Source organism: Lepidochelys olivacea, assembly GCF_965140295.1.
Source record: "Lepidochelys olivacea isolate rLepOli2 genome assembly, chromosome: 4".
NCBI lineage: Eukaryota > Metazoa > Chordata > Testudines > Cheloniidae > Lepidochelys > Lepidochelys olivacea.
This window is the reverse complement of record NC_140414.1, coordinates 67,677,095-67,693,913: the sequence shown is the minus strand read 5'-3', so window position 1 is coordinate 67,693,913 and position 16,819 is coordinate 67,677,095. Positions and strand designations below refer to the sequence as shown.

Sequence of the window (16,819 nt, the reverse complement as noted above, 5' to 3'; positions counted from 1 at the left end):
AGCAGAGCTATGCAGATCCAGAGGGACCAGAAAAGCAGCCCAGAGAGAGCAGACCCTGTCCTGGGAGCAGAGCTGCAGCCCCAAAGCCAGAGGCACAGCCCAGAGAGAGCAGACTTGCTCTGGGAAGAAAGCTGCAGCAACCAGAGCCAGAGGGGCCAGAAAAGCAGTCCACGAAGCTGGTCAGTGCTGGGAGCAGAGTCACAGAAGCAGCCTGCAGAGCAGACCTGTCCTGGGAGCAGAGCTGTAGCAACCAGACCCAGAGGGGCCAAAGAAGCAGCCCAGGGAGCTGGAGGCAGAGCAGCAGCAGCAGTGCTGAGACAGAGTGGTGGAGCTGGGACTGGAGCAGTCCGGAGTTGGGTGCGGTGAGCAGCTGGGGAGAGCGAGGGGTACCCTGGCTAGCGGGCCCAGCACAGGGAGACGCCTCAGCCAAGAGGCTCTGCAGGCCAGGCTTGGATCGTAACCCCGACGGTGGGGGCGACACTGGGAAGAAGGGTCCTACCCCTTAGAGCCTGAGAGCGTGTGGCCACCACCAGAGCAAGTGTCCAACCCACAGCATCCCTGCAGCACAGCCAGGGCCTGAGAAGAAGGCCTGGGACTTACAAGGAACAGACTGAACTGCCCGGACATTCCAGAGACACTGTTTGTGATGTTCCCTGCCACAGAGCAGGTTGATGTGTTTCCTTTAACCTTTCCCATTTTCCCTTATTCTTTTTAAAATTAATTGTTGATTAAATAACTTGCATTTGCTTTAACTTGTATGTAATGGTCACCCTAGCCCCTGTCCTAGGTGACCACAGCAGGGTTGGGGGTCGAGCCACCCAGGAATCCTGGGCCCAGCCTTGTTGGGGTTATGAGGACTTTGCCAGACAGGAGAGTGGAAGGGGAGCCCTCAAGGGCAGGGAGGCCACTGGGTAAAGGAAGTGGGAGCGAGGACTCAGATCCTTTTGCTAGCCCACTTCACCGGGGTAGTGCAGAAGCCAGGAAAGTTCCCCACAATAGCGGGACTGTTCCCCTGCTTACACAAATACAAGGGAGAAGAAGATACATGAAGCCAACCCCTTTCAGATCTTTGCAGAGACCAAGAACATTCCTCTTGGGAGGTGGAGACTAGGTCTGTAGTGGCTTGAAAGAGTGTGGGTGAGAGCAGAGCTAGAGAGCTAGCCGGGTGCACAGAGGGGAAGTACACTGTGGACTGCCTGAAAGGGTGCTGAGCTGCTGTTCCAGTATGTGCTCCCCAGGAGCAGCTTAGATATGTAGACCTTTTGGAAGATGTCTTTTAAGAAGAGACTCAGAAAAGAAGAGTCATCTTCCTATACACAGAGTCATCCACATTTGAACAGTCTCAAAGGAAGTTTGAGTCCAATATTATGGAAAAGGGAATAAGATGTAAGCCAAATACTGCTTTTCTATAAAATATTAGCACCAAATTCCAACACCCTTACTCACAATTCACTCAGCCACTAGTCCTGTTGAAATCAATGTAATTCCTTTTACTGATGCTCTTACACAACATGAGTAAGAGCATCAGAATCTGGCCCGTAGAGATCTTTAGCAGATAGTCTTGCATTTTTAATTTAAATTTTGCAGTTCTTCTTGTGAATATTTCACATATATTTTGTAAAGTTATGTTACATTTGGTCAGCCTTGCACATATCAATATACTGTTTGCATGGAGATCAATTCCTATGGGCTAGGCAGTGGGTATTCTGTGACTATTGCTTATTATGCTAAACAATACTTTCACTATTATCTTGTCATCCTCTCCTCCAGCACCATAGCCTTGTTTGCTGTATGTATGTGGTGTCTCTCAGCATATGTTAAGATTGTAAATTCTATGGGAGATGGGACATCTGTGTGTATGTGTGTGTGTGTACGGTGCTTGGCACAATAGGGCTGTCATAAATATAAAGGGAAGGGTAAACACCTTTAAAATCCCTCCTGGCCAGAGGAAAAAACCCTTTCACCTGTAAAGGGTTAAGAAGCTAGGATAACCTCGCTGGCACCTGACCAAAATGACCAATGAGGAGACAAGATACTTTCAAAAGCTGGAGGGAGGGAGAAACAAAGAGTCTGTCTGTGTGATGCTTTTGCTGGGGACAGAACAGGAATGGAGTCTTAGAATTTAGTAAGTAATCTAGCTAGATATGCGTTAGATTATGATTTCTTTAAATGGCTGAGAAATAAAGCTGTGCTGAATAGAATGGATATTCCTGTCTGTGTGTCTTTTTGTAATTTAAGGTTTTGCCTAGAGGGATTCTCTATGTTTTGAATCTAATTACCCTGTAAGGTATTTACCATCCTGATTTTACAGAGGTGATTCTTTTTTACTGTTTCTTCTATTAAAGTTCTTTTAAGAACTGAATGCTTTTTTCATTGTTCTTTGGGTTTGGGTCTGTGGTCACCTATGTAAATTGGTGAGGATTTTTACCAAACCTTCTCCAGGAAGTGGGGTGCAAGGGTTGGGAGGATTTTTGGGGGAAAGACGTTTCCAAACAACGCTTTCCTAATAAATAAACCCAGATAAACGTTTAGTGGTGGCAGTGGAAGTCCAAGGGCAAAAGGGAAAATAGTTTGTACCTTGGGGAAGTTTTAACCTAAGCTGGTAAAAGTAAGCTTAGGAGGTTTTCATGCAGGTCCCCACATCTGTACCCTAGAGTTCAGAGTGGGGAAGGAACCTTGACAAGGGCCTTGATCCCTACTGGGGTCTCTAAAAGCTACCAAAACACTTACAGTAATAGGCCAGTTTTTGGCTACGAGGCTGCTGCAATTTATGTCGGGGCTGGGGGGGGGGGGGAAGGGCTACAGCTTTCAGATCAGAGAACTGAAATCAGATCTCTGATGATGCCTTTCTTCTCTGACAAATTTGATCTCAGTGCAGGAGAGAATCTGGACCAATAATCATAAACCAGATTGGAAACTAATAGAAACTATTTGAGTGTGATTGGCTTCCAAACTCACAGTAATGCTGCTCAAGTATTTTTGTGCTATATTATGTATGTGGATACTTTTAGTGAAGAGAAATAAAATATAGGTTTACTGTACTGCACTGCTTTTACAATTAATTCAATAGACAACTAAACGATTCCCTGAAGGATCTGGTATCAACCTCTACTTATGAGTCTGATTGATTTTTTTAAGTAGTTTTTAACATAAAAGCACATTTGGGAGTTCTTAGGTTGCATCTCTCTTCATGCTGCCTCTCTGTGACATATTCTCTTTTAATTTAATATGACTAGCAATTTTTTCAGGACCATGTTGTACAGTAAGGGAAAAATACTTTATCTCTAAGTAAAGATATCTTTAATCCTTTTGTAGTTTCTTTTAATGCGCCTCTCCTTATATGTCTAGATTACCTGTGGCTTTCCTATAAACAAGCTCCTTTAAGACTGATTCCAAGAAACATGAAATATATAGTCAAGATTATTTTCACAGGGTTTACAAAACAAAAACTTTTAATTGTTTGTTATATTGTGGGCTCAGTATAGATTGTAATTTAGATCTAAGTATTGGGACTATCTTTTATTATGTGTTTATCCAGAGCTCGGCACAATGGACCCCCCCATCTGTATTGTGGCTTATGAGCACTTTTGTTTTGGTAAATAATAATCAGCATCATCTACCAGCATGACTTCTAAGAGCAGTAACAATAAATCATGGTTAAACGGAACTGAGCTTCATAATTGCAGCTACAAAAACCAACCTCACGCTGTCAGTGCAAATACTTAATATATTCTTCCTGTTTATATTTACAAAAGTGCAAATGGCCAATGTCATCTATTCAAACTGGAATTCCAACAAATGGCAGTCTCAAATGTTAAAGTTACAAGAATACAGATGTAATATTACTACAGAGGTTTTCCTGCATTACAATCTTACCTTCAATTTTCTCATCTGGTGAAGAATGAAAAGGGGAAGGAGAGCTTGTCCATTAGTTTGTTCCCAAGGTGAGAAAGGAACAAGTCAGCTACGGATTTTAATTTGGTCTGTTTCTACCCTGTCAAATCTTGCTCACCCAGGGAATGCAGACTGGCAGTATATGATGCAGCTGAAGGCTGCATATTCCTATAGGCTTGTGCTGGGTGCAGCTTGTGTACTCTACTGGAGTACAAAATTATGGATGGAAGTTGTTCTGCAAGTCAGAATAATGAACTGTTTGAAAAAAAGTTTTGACAGCATCTCTCCTTGGTGTAAATTGTATGTGGAGCCCTATGCTGGGAATGTACAGAGATCCAGTCAGGCTCCCAGGTGGTCAGGTTAAAGAGGTATTGCAAGTAATGGTTGGTATGCCAGGGTCTGGGGAGGTCCTGGCCTGATCTAGGTCTCAGTGAAGGTATCCAGATGTATGCACAAGCAACTGAATAACTGTATTCAGAGAGCCCTTAAACAAACTATGCATTACTCTCTTTTCTTTATTATGGATGAGATTTCCAAAGGCACAGATGGCAGTTAGGTGCCCAACTGCCATTGAAAGTCAACTGTAATAATCATTGATGCATTTGAAAATCTTCCCAATGTCTGAATCAGTCCATGTGCTTTAAACTTATTAGAGCATATGTTCCTCACTGAGAGCTCTGTACATTCTGAATTTGAAATTCTAAATCCAAACTGTTTTCACATGTGAACAATTTCCTTGGAACCAAAAAAATCACTATTTTACCCCACACTTAGATCAGCTCCTATAGGACTGACTAGATTTCCTCCATACTAATGATGCAAAATGGATTTTCATTTTTCAACAGAAACAGTAACATAAATTCACACTGTCCTTAAAGATTGGGGCAGCATAAAAGTAGTACAAAATCACCTTTGCTCTACCCCATTCCTCAACACGTGGACAAGGACTGACTCCCTTGATTTGCAGATGAGCTATGAAACAGAAGTAATGGCTTGTACTTCTCAAAGGAGCCGAATATTGCACATATAGAAATAATCAGTATCTACAGTATTTAGTCAGACAGGCCTCTGGAGGAGAAAGAGCTAAATAGACCAAATTTTCTGCTAGTGTCAGTTGGTAAGCTGCACCCATTGACAACAGAAGTAAATTTGGTCCAACATGTCATTACATATCTATGGGGAAAAGAACAGTGTATCACATCACATAAAGGAAAACTGTGTTAAAAGACTGTTACTTAGGTTGCAAAGTCAAGCCGTTGAAAATTAGGAAATGCCAGATTTATTGTTGCCTGTGCAACCTTAGTTCTGCCCCCTGCTGTCTCCATTCTGTGTACTGCAGAGCCAAGGGGTCCAGTGCAAAATATAAAATGTGACCATGTAATTAAAGACTGCATCAAAAGGCATATGCAATAGGGAGTGTACTGCCAAAATTGTCCTGAGGAATGAAACTCTACATCAGGGAAAGAGAAAGGAAGCAGTTTACTAAGGTCACCCACCAGGCCAGTGATAGAGATCCGAACAGAACCCAAGCTTCCTGACTCCCAGTCCAGTGCCCTACCCACAAGACCCTATTTTGCCTGTCCAGTGCTACCTAAGTTGCTTGGCACAAAATTCTTACCTGCAAAAATTCTCTGACATTTGAGCCCAAGACACGTAGGATTGTGTCATAACCAGATTCTTGACAGAACACAAAAAACATCTTCCCAAACATTTGAAGGATTTCCCCAGCATTAAGATCTATTTAAAATACAGAAAACTTGATTCATTTAAGGCACTGCATTGTTTGTACTTTGCTAGCAATTTTAGACTCCATTTTATGATACTATAATTATAATGTAAAATGAGTTGTTTTGCATATTGTATTTTCTATTTTCAGTCAAGAAAACATGCTCCAAAAGCAGTAAGCCAGATCAACCCCACCACAGAAAAAAAAAATCTAGGTCATTTTTCCATCAGGGGGATAGATTCTCCTCCCCTTTTCCTCCTTCCCACCAACTATTCCTCTACTCAATAATAAGCAGTGGTTTCACCTCTAACCCCACAGAACCCCAAAGATCAATGCGAGCCAGATCTATCTATGCAAAAACAGTGCATTCTTCCCCAGAAGCCAGGGTCTTATGGGTTCAGTGGCTGGTTGCTGATTCACTCTCACTGCAGAGAAAGAGTGCAGATAAGATAGTAGGGATAATGCTACCTTTCTGATTTCAGCTCAGAGCAGCAGTAGCTGAAAGTTAATGCTATCCAGACTGATGACCGATGTGGAATGAGATGTGCCCTTCACAAAAACATTGCCACATTGGTCACCCTTGTTAGTAATCTCAGCAGAGAAGCCAATGATTAAATGGGCATGGAGACTGAACTATACTATCTAGAGGTCGTCAGGTGGTTGAGGTACTGTACATTGGAGGGGGGACGTGGTGGCATACTGTAGTGCACTGCCATTGCATGTAATATTATATATGTCTTGTGCAGAAAAGAAGGTTTTCACTTTCATGAGCTAGCAATCTGACATATATCACAAGCATTAAATGATTTTAAATAAACATGGAAGAGCAATAACCCTTTTTTCTGAGCCAGCCTTTTTTTCTAATCATAACAACACTTTCACTTCCTCTGTGTTAAATCCCCCTGTTGCACATATTTGTGTCTTTATTAATCTTACATATACAATTTACTTGCAAACTAATGCACTAAAGTTACAGAGAAAGTAGTGACCTTACTACATGAGGCCTGACCCATTAAAAGCAAGTAGAATTTCTAAAAGATAGCCATATTACTCACTAAGGACTTTGCTTGCTGCTGCAACCAGATCATATGTTTTGGAATCATCATAAATTATTCTGACTAGAAATTGTCCTTCTTCATCCAATTGTGCCTCTTTCCTAAAGGAAAACAGAACAAAAATACAGTAATCAAGAATTAAGACTTTCGTACTGAATATATAAATCAATTACTTATAATCTGGAATATGTCTTTTAAATGAAATAAATTTGTTGGCTCCACCTTTGAGAAGTTAGTTAATGTTCAACATTTAAATTACACCAAGAAGAGATCTGTTCCATATTTCACTGTAATTAAGGCTTAGTACAAAACTTCTACTCCCAGTCTTATCCTGAAAACCCATAAATCACTGGGAGAAAAAAATCTCCTTTAACAATAAACAATCCCACAAAAGGAGTTATTCAGATAATAAAGGCAGAGTATAACATTTTAGAATGCGTTATTCTTAATTTCCAATAGACTGGAAAACTGCAAGAAATAAAATAAAGAGAATATACTTAGATATAGATATATGTTGCTCTGAAGATTTTTTTTAATAGACACATTATTTCATAGTTCCCAGTCATGATTACAGTTTATTTACAGGAGGTAGAGGAGATTATTTTTTTAAATGGACATCGGTCTAAATTTTCAAAGATAAGCATTTAAAATCCATATTTAGATACTTAATGAGGTAACCTGATTTTCAAAAGTGCTGAGCACTCGCCAGATTGTATTGATTAAAAAAAAAGAAGATGTCTAGGGCTTTTGCATCACATCTCTTCAGGGCATGGACCAGCTCTATGTTTGCATAGTGCCTAGCACAACTGGCTTCTAGGCATTACCACAATACAAATAATAAAGAAATAACAAAAACAAATCTGTGCCGCTGTTTCCTTCTGAGAGTGCTCCTGGGAAAGTACCACAAAAACTGAGGTAACATTTGCTGTATTTATTTATTGCTATTTATAAGGGAAAAAACATTTATCTGAAAACTTTAGGCAACCAAAACAAAGCAAACCAGCAATTAAAGCCAGCATGTCTGCATATCCCTAACAACCTTCAATAAATAAGACACACAATCTCCAGCAACACACTCTTAACTAATAAATAAATCAAGACATCCTGCTATTATACAAAAATCTCAGTCCCCATTAAGCCCTGCCCTCTCTAACAGTGTATCCACGACAAGAAAAAAAGACGTGTGCTTGCCATATGTGAGCTAACACATGGTCAAATCTATTGAAGACATGGCAGTTTATTCTTTTTATATGTGCAGGTCAAACTAAACACTGGAGGGAATCTAAGGTTTACTTCAACCTGTTAACAGGTGTAAGAACTACAAACTGCCTTGTCCTCACTGGGGTTTTACCAAGTGTGTTACCTAAAGCTTTGTAAAAACACACCTTTTTTTTTCCTAGTGAAGACAAGGCCCTAGGCAATTGCCAACCTTTCAAGCAGGGCTATTGCTGATGCACAGACCAGATGCACATTTCACACTGCTGCCAGGTTAAAAAAGGTGAAAATAAAATGAAAAGGAAAGTAGGAGAGAAAACAATAGACCCTCACTTTATCTCCACAAATATAACATCAATCATTTCTTTCCGTTTGAGCACTGAATCAGCAGCTTGCCTGATAAGCAGTCAGCTGTCTAACCTGACTGCTTCTTTTCTCTGGGCTGAAAGATAATAGGATTTTTCACTGCAATAAATGTTGTTCTCCCTGTGGGGTCAATTGTGCCTTTAAGGCAAAACCCTGTCTTCAGGGCAGTAGAGCTATGATGGACTCCCATGCTTCTCAGTGTTCTGGGCTCCCCAGTATGCCTGAGCAGTATGCCTGGCTGCACTATCCTCACGTTGGTGCAGAGGGGTGAAATGGTCATGGTCCCACCACCTTTGGGCAACAAGCACCTTCATAAGAACAAAGAAGGAGCAGTCCTTGTGCTCCCTAAGTGCAGGAACAATTACAGTCTCTGGCTCTGACATGGGGTGTGGAGCGATGGAAAGGACTTCTTGCACATTCCCCCCTATGAACCTGTGAAAAGGGCCTGACATAATTTGGCCCCATATTAGCTCATCATTACTGGGCACTGCTTTCTTATGCGGTAGACATGTAATTGGGCATGTATCGTCCTCAGCTATTGAAGTTCTAGTGTGTTTCATCAGATGGCTTTGGTTTGTATTTCTCATGTTTTGCATGCCCTCCCTCCTTCTTTTTTGAATACAGTTATTTTTACAGTGATTAATTCTTGTGTGGGCTTGCCTGTGGTGATTATTGAGAGAGACACAGTGTCGCTTGTAGGAATGGTGATAAAAGAAGGGGTATTTATAAGTCTTTGTGTGCTTTAATTTGTACACTAGATTATATTTCAATTCAGGAAACTAATATGATCTCACAAGGCATCAAAATAATATCTTAAAGTGTGGAGGGTCACACATACTTTATTAAAAAGAAAAAATATCCTTCTATCTATGCACATCTAAGTGTTATATAGCACTTCAGAAAAACAAAGGAAAGCAAAAGGGGCAGGCAAGTGTAGAGGAGAACTGGTGAATTACACTTTTTCAAGTGATGGGAAAAAAAAATCCAGGGAAAGAATTGTTCAGGAAAAACCACAGAATTAGAAGAAAGCATAAGGAAGTAAATGCTGAGGTAGATCCTAGGCACAGGTCATGTGAGTCCCGTGGATTAAGGTAAGGAGAGAGACATTTATCATCTCAGGTTTGGAGCCATCACAAACAAAAAGAAGCCACTAGTAAGAATGAATTACTAGTATTCCTAGTAAGAATGAAAGGTTTTTGTTATAGCGGGGTAATAGCACCACCATAGGTAAGGCTGTGACAAGTTTACTGTTTATCAGCCAATTATTTTATGTGCTCTTAGTTTCCATTGGTCATTAGGTGAAAAAAAGTATGAAGCATGGTATAGATCTACTGTATAAAATCCTCCAATTCCCTTCCAAGCAATAGAATAATGCATCTCTCTAACAAACATTATAATGTGATGGTCCTCTGATCAAAACAAAATATGTTTGATTGCATCTTAGATTCTAAGTTCCTTGAAATGGCATTCATCTATTTAAAAATGAAATTATGTAAAATGCTAATTCTTTACATGAGAGACAGGAATTAAACAAGCAATCACAAATTACAGTTGCATTAGACAGCCATAAGAGAATGGAAGTATTTCTATTAAAGGGGGAAAAACTCTGAGAAGTATGTATTCTTGTTCAGAAACCACACTATAATATTTTTAAAATATTCATCTATTAAGGAACAAGCAGCTGCAACTCCTGTGAAAACCTTGGGGACAAAATCTTAGACGACATATATTGTGCTTAAGTGTGTGGAGCCTGATTCTAATCTCAAATTGTGTATTTCTATTGACTTCAAAGAAGTTACTCTGAATTTACACTCTGTTTAGTCATCAAGAATCTCTGGCAATCTGAAGTTAGTATTCACTGGAAGTCTTTGAGCCATCTTCCTCTTTTTCATCCTCACTTCTCTCTGCTCTTCTTTGACCTTATTTTCCTATCCCAGGGCAACAGCTACAGTATACAGTGCTTTTACATTTCCAAGGATATGTACAAACTTTAATTAATGTTTGATTTGTCACAACTGTTATGGGCGATAAATAGACATTATTATGCCCATTTTGTGGATGACACAAACAACAGGTTGAGTGGTTTGCTCAGAGCAATGCAATAAGTCAGTGGAAGACCTGAGGTTAAAACCATCCTATATGAAATTCTATAGGGAAGGGATACCATAGGATGGTTCAGTTAAACTGCTGAAAGGTTATCATTTTCTACTGAGCCCTACAGGACTTTCCCATAAGGGCTAACAAAGAGCCATACATAAACAGGGAATACTGACTGCCAAATGCAAAAAACAAAACAAAGTGATAAAAAGAAAAATATATTCTCTCTGTCATCTGTCAGTTGTACTAGCCTTAGGGGTTATTTGAACAAATAGGAGGCTTTTTTAAAAAGCAGACAGAAGTATCACGTTTAAATTGGCAGTGTCCATTTAACACCTTCCTCTTGCACTGCAAAATAGTGCCAGCTGCCCAGTTCCCTCATTCATTCCCTAGGTGAGGCCAGATCAGCCAGTCCACAGGATAGCAAGTCTCAATGACTCCTGATCTGAGCTGAGAAGCAGAAAATGAAATCTCCAACACACTCTGAAGCTTTCCCTCAGGCCCTCTAGTCCTTTGTGTGTCAAAGCATAAAGTAGAACACACATGCATCTGAAAACGAAACAGACATCCTTAAAAATATTACACTCTCACACAAGCTGGTAAAAACTGAATTCTTCCATGCATTGCAAATGTCACTGTTATCTGGGAGAACATTGTGCTGTGGAAAAGTGGTAAAAGCCATCTATAAACAATTTTCGTATCTGTGTCTGATAAGGATTGATACCACCACACTCCACATATTTTAGGATATTGTATATTTCCTTGCTTCATAAATATATTCCCAAAGCTTTCCCCACAAAAGTCTCTAGTAACTAGGCTAAATGAGGCACTCTGGGATGTTAAATGGCTGCCCTGGTAGTTCCTACATATTTGAAATTCCTGGCTTCGAAAATTGGACTCAGACATTTACAGACAGACAGTTGCTGGTGTATTCAAGCAAATGGAGAGGTAGAAGGAGCCTGTGACAGATATGGCAATTTCCTGCAACCTTTGGGAGATCTCACTGAATTAAATTAAATAGCTTTGGAGTCCACTGTATTATAAATACAAAGTTTATGTATTATTATGGGATTGTCTGTAACTTCTCTAGGGAGATAATGTGGACAGTGTAAACCCTGGGAAATAATATGAGCTTCAAAGGACTATTTCAAACGATGTGCCAGACAAGAAGGAACTTCTGGGACAACCAAAGTGAGGTGGGTTTCCTAGAATACAAAATGCAGACGCTAGCCTGCTTAGGCAGTCTGACTTGCCAGGATACTAACAGTGTCGGTAGAGAACTGTGCAGCCTGGAAAAGCCCCATTCAGGAAGAAGAGCGACACGGGTCTCCACCCAAGCGAGTTGATGGCTGAGGAGACAGGAGCCCAGAGTGGGTGCCCTTACTGGACCATGAAGGGAGGAATATATAGGTCCAGACACTGTCACATTCCTGCGTACTTCTGAGCACAGGGACTTCTCCCTGTGGATAGGTGTTGCAAAGGGGTGAAGAGAAATTAGACAAGGCGATGGCACCACCACTATTCAATATGGGCTAGAAGAGCTTTCTGGGCTCAGAGTTATTCAATCCTGCACGGTCTTTCAAAATAGAACTCAAACCTACAGCCAGGGCCAATCAGGAGGGAGCTAGGAGGGCCATTTGGCCTGGGCCTCAAGCTCAAAGGGGGCCTCAAATTTAGACACTTGTTAATTTTTTGGCGTTTGATAAGTTTTGCAACTTGTTTTTATGCACATCCCTACCAGACCAAAATGTGACACACTCTATCAGCTTAGAGCTGCACATTTAAGCAAAGAAGAGATGTGATTTGGTAAAAGACAATTTTTTTGTTAACGGATATAGATTTTGTCACATCAAAGAGTTAAAAATGTTCATAAATATTATTAAAAATATATCGGTTCTGATGGCACAAGATTAGACCGTGATGAACTTGTCCTCTCAGATCAGCTGATTATATAAACAAACCACTATTAGTGGCTGATACTGGATCAAGTGCGTGTTGAAAGGTAGAGAATAGTTACATTTTAGTGTCTTTATAGTTTTACATCTATTTGACTAAGGAATTATTTATGTGTCAGAATTCCTCATTATTATCTTCATATGGTAGCTAAAAGAGGTGACTGGTTGGTTGGTTGAGCCCTAGCTTAGTAGTTTGGCCATCATCATAGGCTTTCGTAGTCTATAGGCCCAGATTCAAGGTGAAAATTTGTGAGGACAATCTTGTACAGAGAGTTTCATGAGGACACACATTTGAAATTTTTGGACATTATCCCTCTGTCTGTATCCGTGTCTGTATTTACTATATAAATGTCATCCCTTTGTCTTCAGCTCAGCCTGTTATATTATACCTTGAGTGCTTGAGTTTTGATTCAGTGATAAGGATAATAACTTATCTGACTGTTTCATTTTGTGTTCTTAATTAGTATTCCTTCGTTTTAAGTCTTTTCAGCATTTGTGTACCATACTGCATTCGTGTACACGTTTAGAGTAGAAGATTTCAAGTGTAGATAAGCTACATATTTACAGCAGAATATTTCAAGTGTGGATAGGCTACATATTGACCAGATAGATCACTACGAAGAGGAGATTTGAAAGTGGTGAAAGCAAGAGACAGCAAAAACAACTGAGTGAAGCAGCAGCTAAGAGTTCCAAACCAATAACTCCATTTCTTAAACCACTGGAAAACACGCCTTGCCCAACAAACAATGCTACAGATAATGAAAACTCCGCAGCTGCAACAGATGATATTTTAATGCCAGTATCTGAACACGAGGACAGTAGTCAAGAAGGAGATGTGCCAACAATAACAGATGCAGCAGAAGATCCTGTGTACAATCAAGAAACAAGAAATCAATAGCAAGAGGAAGATGTAGATTTTACGCAGAAAGAGCAATCCAGGAGTACTACAGGTTTGACTGTGATTGACACTGGAATTATTGACAAGAGCAATGCTGTCCAAATGCAATCTTTTCTTCAAATTAGTTGTTTTGAAATTCCAAGTTACATTCCACGAGATGTTGATAATCACGCTTTCCCTACTCGTCTGCTGACAAAAACTGTTCCAAATGGTGAGATATGCACAAGAGACTGGTTATTCTGGAGTACGGAAAAACAAACTCTGTACTGTGCACCCTGCTTCATTTTGAACAAAAGTGCTGCAAATGCATCAATTCTCCCTGCTCAGTTAGGATGGAGCATCAACAGAGGTTTGAGGAAGTTGAAAGACCGAATACCCTCACATAAGAGTTCATCACACAAAGAAAACTATGTTGCATGGAAATCAGTCAGTAGGGCAGCATCAGCTGAAAATTCAGTTGAGAATTTACTCTTGACTGAGCTCTCTACAGAAACTAATAACTGGAAAATACTTCTTGAGCGCATCCTGAATGTGATCCTTTTTCTTTCTGAACGGGAATTGGCTTTCTTTGGTTCCAGTCAACACATTGGTGATAGTGCAAATGGAAACTTTCTAGGTATAGTTGAGCTCCTCAGCAAATATGACCCACTTTTATCAGAGCACGTTAAACATGTTCGAGAATCGCAAGAGAGTCAAAAGCGCATGTGTCAAGGTTCCTTCCCCACTCTGAACTCCAGGGTACAGATGTGGGGACCTGCATGAAAACCTCCTAAGCTTACTTTTACCAGTGTAGGTTAAAACTTCCCCAAGGTACAAACTATTTTCCCTTTTGCCCTTGGACTTCCACTGCCACCACTAAACGTTTATCTGGGTTTATTTATTAGGAAAGCATTGTTTGGAAACGTCTTTCCCCCCAAAATCCTCCCAACCCTTGCACCCCACTTCCTGGAGAAGGTTTGGTAAAAATCCTCACCAATTTACATAGGTGACCACAGACCCAAACCCAAAGAACAATGAAAAAAGCATTCAGTTCTTAAAAGAAGAATTTTAATAGAAGAAACAGTAAAAAAGAATCACCTCTGTAAAATCAGGATGGTAAATACCTTACAGGGTAATTAGATTCAAAACATAGAGAATCCCTCTAGGCAAAACCTTAAGTTACAAAAAGACACACAGACAGGAATATCCATTCTATTCAGCACAGCTTAATTTCTCAGCCATTTAAAGAAATCATAATCTAACGCATATCTAGCTAGATTACTTACTAAATTCTAAGACTCCATTCCTGTTCTGTCCCCAGCAAAAGCATCACACAGACAGACTCTTTGTTTCTCCCTCCCTCCAGCTTTTGAAAGTATCTTGTCTCCTCATTGGTCATTTTGGTCAGGTGCCAGCGAGGTTATCCTAGCTTCTTAACCCTTTACAGGTGAAAGGGTTTTTTCCTCTGGCCAGGAGGGATTTTAAAGGTGTTTACCCTTCCCTTTATATTTATGACAGCATGCAAGTCCATTATTTCTCTACACACATACAAAACGAGTTTATTGAGCTATGTGGATCATTCATACAAACAACAATTCTTGATGAGATTCAAAATGCCAAGTATTTTTCAATCATTGTTGATGCCACTCCAGATTATTCTCACAAGGAACAAACTACTATGGTTATTTGAGATGTTAAGATTGTAGACAGCTGAAAATTTTCAGTTGAAGAAAGGTTTATTTTGTTTGATAATTTCATGAGAAAAACTGGAAAAGAAATTGCTGCTCGAGTACTAGCAATTCTAGAAGGTTTTAAATTAGATTTTCAAGTCTGCATTGGTCAAGTCTATGACAATGGATCTAATATGGCTGGGAAGTACAAAGGTGTACAAGCAGTTCTGCTTGAGCATAATTCAAACTGTATCTTCTCCAGCTGTGGAAACCACACAGTAAACCTTGTAGGTGTTGACTGTGCTGAATCATACAAAGAGGCAATTACTTACTTTGGAACTGTTCAGCAAATGTACAATCTCTTCAGTAGCAGTTGACAAAGGTGGGAAATTCTGAAGCAATATCTTACTGTTTCACTGCATGGGATGTCCAAAACTAGATGGTCTGCACGGATTGATGGTGTTTAACCAGTTGCGTAGCATTTGAATTCAGTGAGAAAGGCTTTAAATGAGCTTGAATCTCTCAATCTCACTGCACAGGCTTGAACTGAACTTCAGTCTATTCAGAAACACATGTCCAAATTTGAATGCATTCTGATGTCATCTTTGTGGATGAAGCTACTTACAATGATCCACCAAAGTAATCTGGTAATTGAAGCACGCAATGGTACACTTGATGTTGAGAGGGATAACACTGAAAGTCTTATCAATGACATTCAACAGATTCGTGAACATTGGGATGCGATCCTGACTGAGTCCAAATTTGTAGCACAGAATACTGGCATTTCATCGGAGTTCTCCACCAATCGCAATTTACCTACTGAATGTGATGCCGAGCAGCATTATGGTGTCAGTGTCTTCCTTGTCGTCATTGACACTATTCAATCAGGTCTTACACATCAATTTGAGTCACTGCAACTAATTTGCACCCTTTTGGGGTTTCTTTGGCAGTTCAACAGATTGAGTAATGAACATCTACTTTCTGCAGCTGAACAATTTCAGCAACAGTACAACAAAGAAATCTCAAAAGATCTCAGTGACAACGTCATCTTCCTCAAATGAATATATTCCACAAACTTTAAATTGGATTGCAACCCAAACAAATTGCTTCAAGAAATACTCAAATTTGGACTCTCTGGGGTGTTTCCTAATGTCACAATTGCATTGTGTATTTTCTGTCGGTTTGCCTGCATCAGTGGCTTCAGGTGAATGCACCTTCAGCGTGTTGAAGCAGGTAAAGAACTACTACCATTCAACTATGGGAGAAGAGCATTTGAATGGGCTCACCATGCTTAATATCAACTCTGACTTTGCACAAAAGCTAGATTTTTCCACAATAATTAGTGTATTTACACAGAAAAAGGCAAGAAAAGCATTTGTTAAATAAAAAAATATTCAAATTATATCTCACTCTTTTTTTGGTGCCTTATTTTGTTTTCATGTGTCATCATTTATTATTTTTTATTTTGTCTAGGGGCCTCAAAAGCTGGACCTCTGAGAGGGCCTGCCTACAGTCTTCACCCTAGTTTCAACTGGACCCAGTCTCTCCTCTCTAAGGGACTATCCCTTTCTTTAAAGTCCTTTTCTTTCACTGCAGTCCCAAGTTGGGCAAAGCCCCTCCTTTCTAGGGATCTATCTTTCTGCTGTCCCACCACTTCTTGCTTGAAGTTTGGCCTTCTCCACAGACCTGTTTCCCCACTGGTGTTTTCTTCCCTACTGACTCAGGGCCCCACAGGAGCCATCTTACTCTGCAATGTCTGCAACCATCTGTCAACACCCACCTGCAGCACCTTCTCTTTCTCTCCAGGCCTCTTCCTTATCTACCACAGGCCTGACTGGGACACCTGGCGTTCCTCATTATCCCCACTTGGGGAGAGGAGTTGGCTATGTCACAGGCAGGGTGGGCCCACCTCCCTTTAAAGGCACCAGCCACCCTGTGACAGTATTTAATATATGGCTCTGGTA

General features: G+C 40.3%; 1 protein-coding gene across 1 annotated transcript in view; it reads right to left on the bottom strand.

Annotated features, from left to right (window-relative positions):
- The window catches only part of GUCY1B1 (guanylate cyclase 1 soluble subunit beta 1), a 63,173-nt gene that overhangs the window by 31,488 nt on the left and 14,866 nt on the right, over positions 1-16,819 (bottom strand). The window contains exons 3-4 of the mRNA XM_084625940.1: positions 6,676-6,776; positions 5,513-5,631 (exon numbers count right to left, since the gene is read on the bottom strand). Of these exons, the coding sequence (XP_084482066.1) occupies positions 5,513-5,631; positions 6,676-6,776 (220 nt within the window). The remainder of the gene's footprint in view (positions 1-5,512; positions 5,632-6,675; positions 6,777-16,819) is intronic.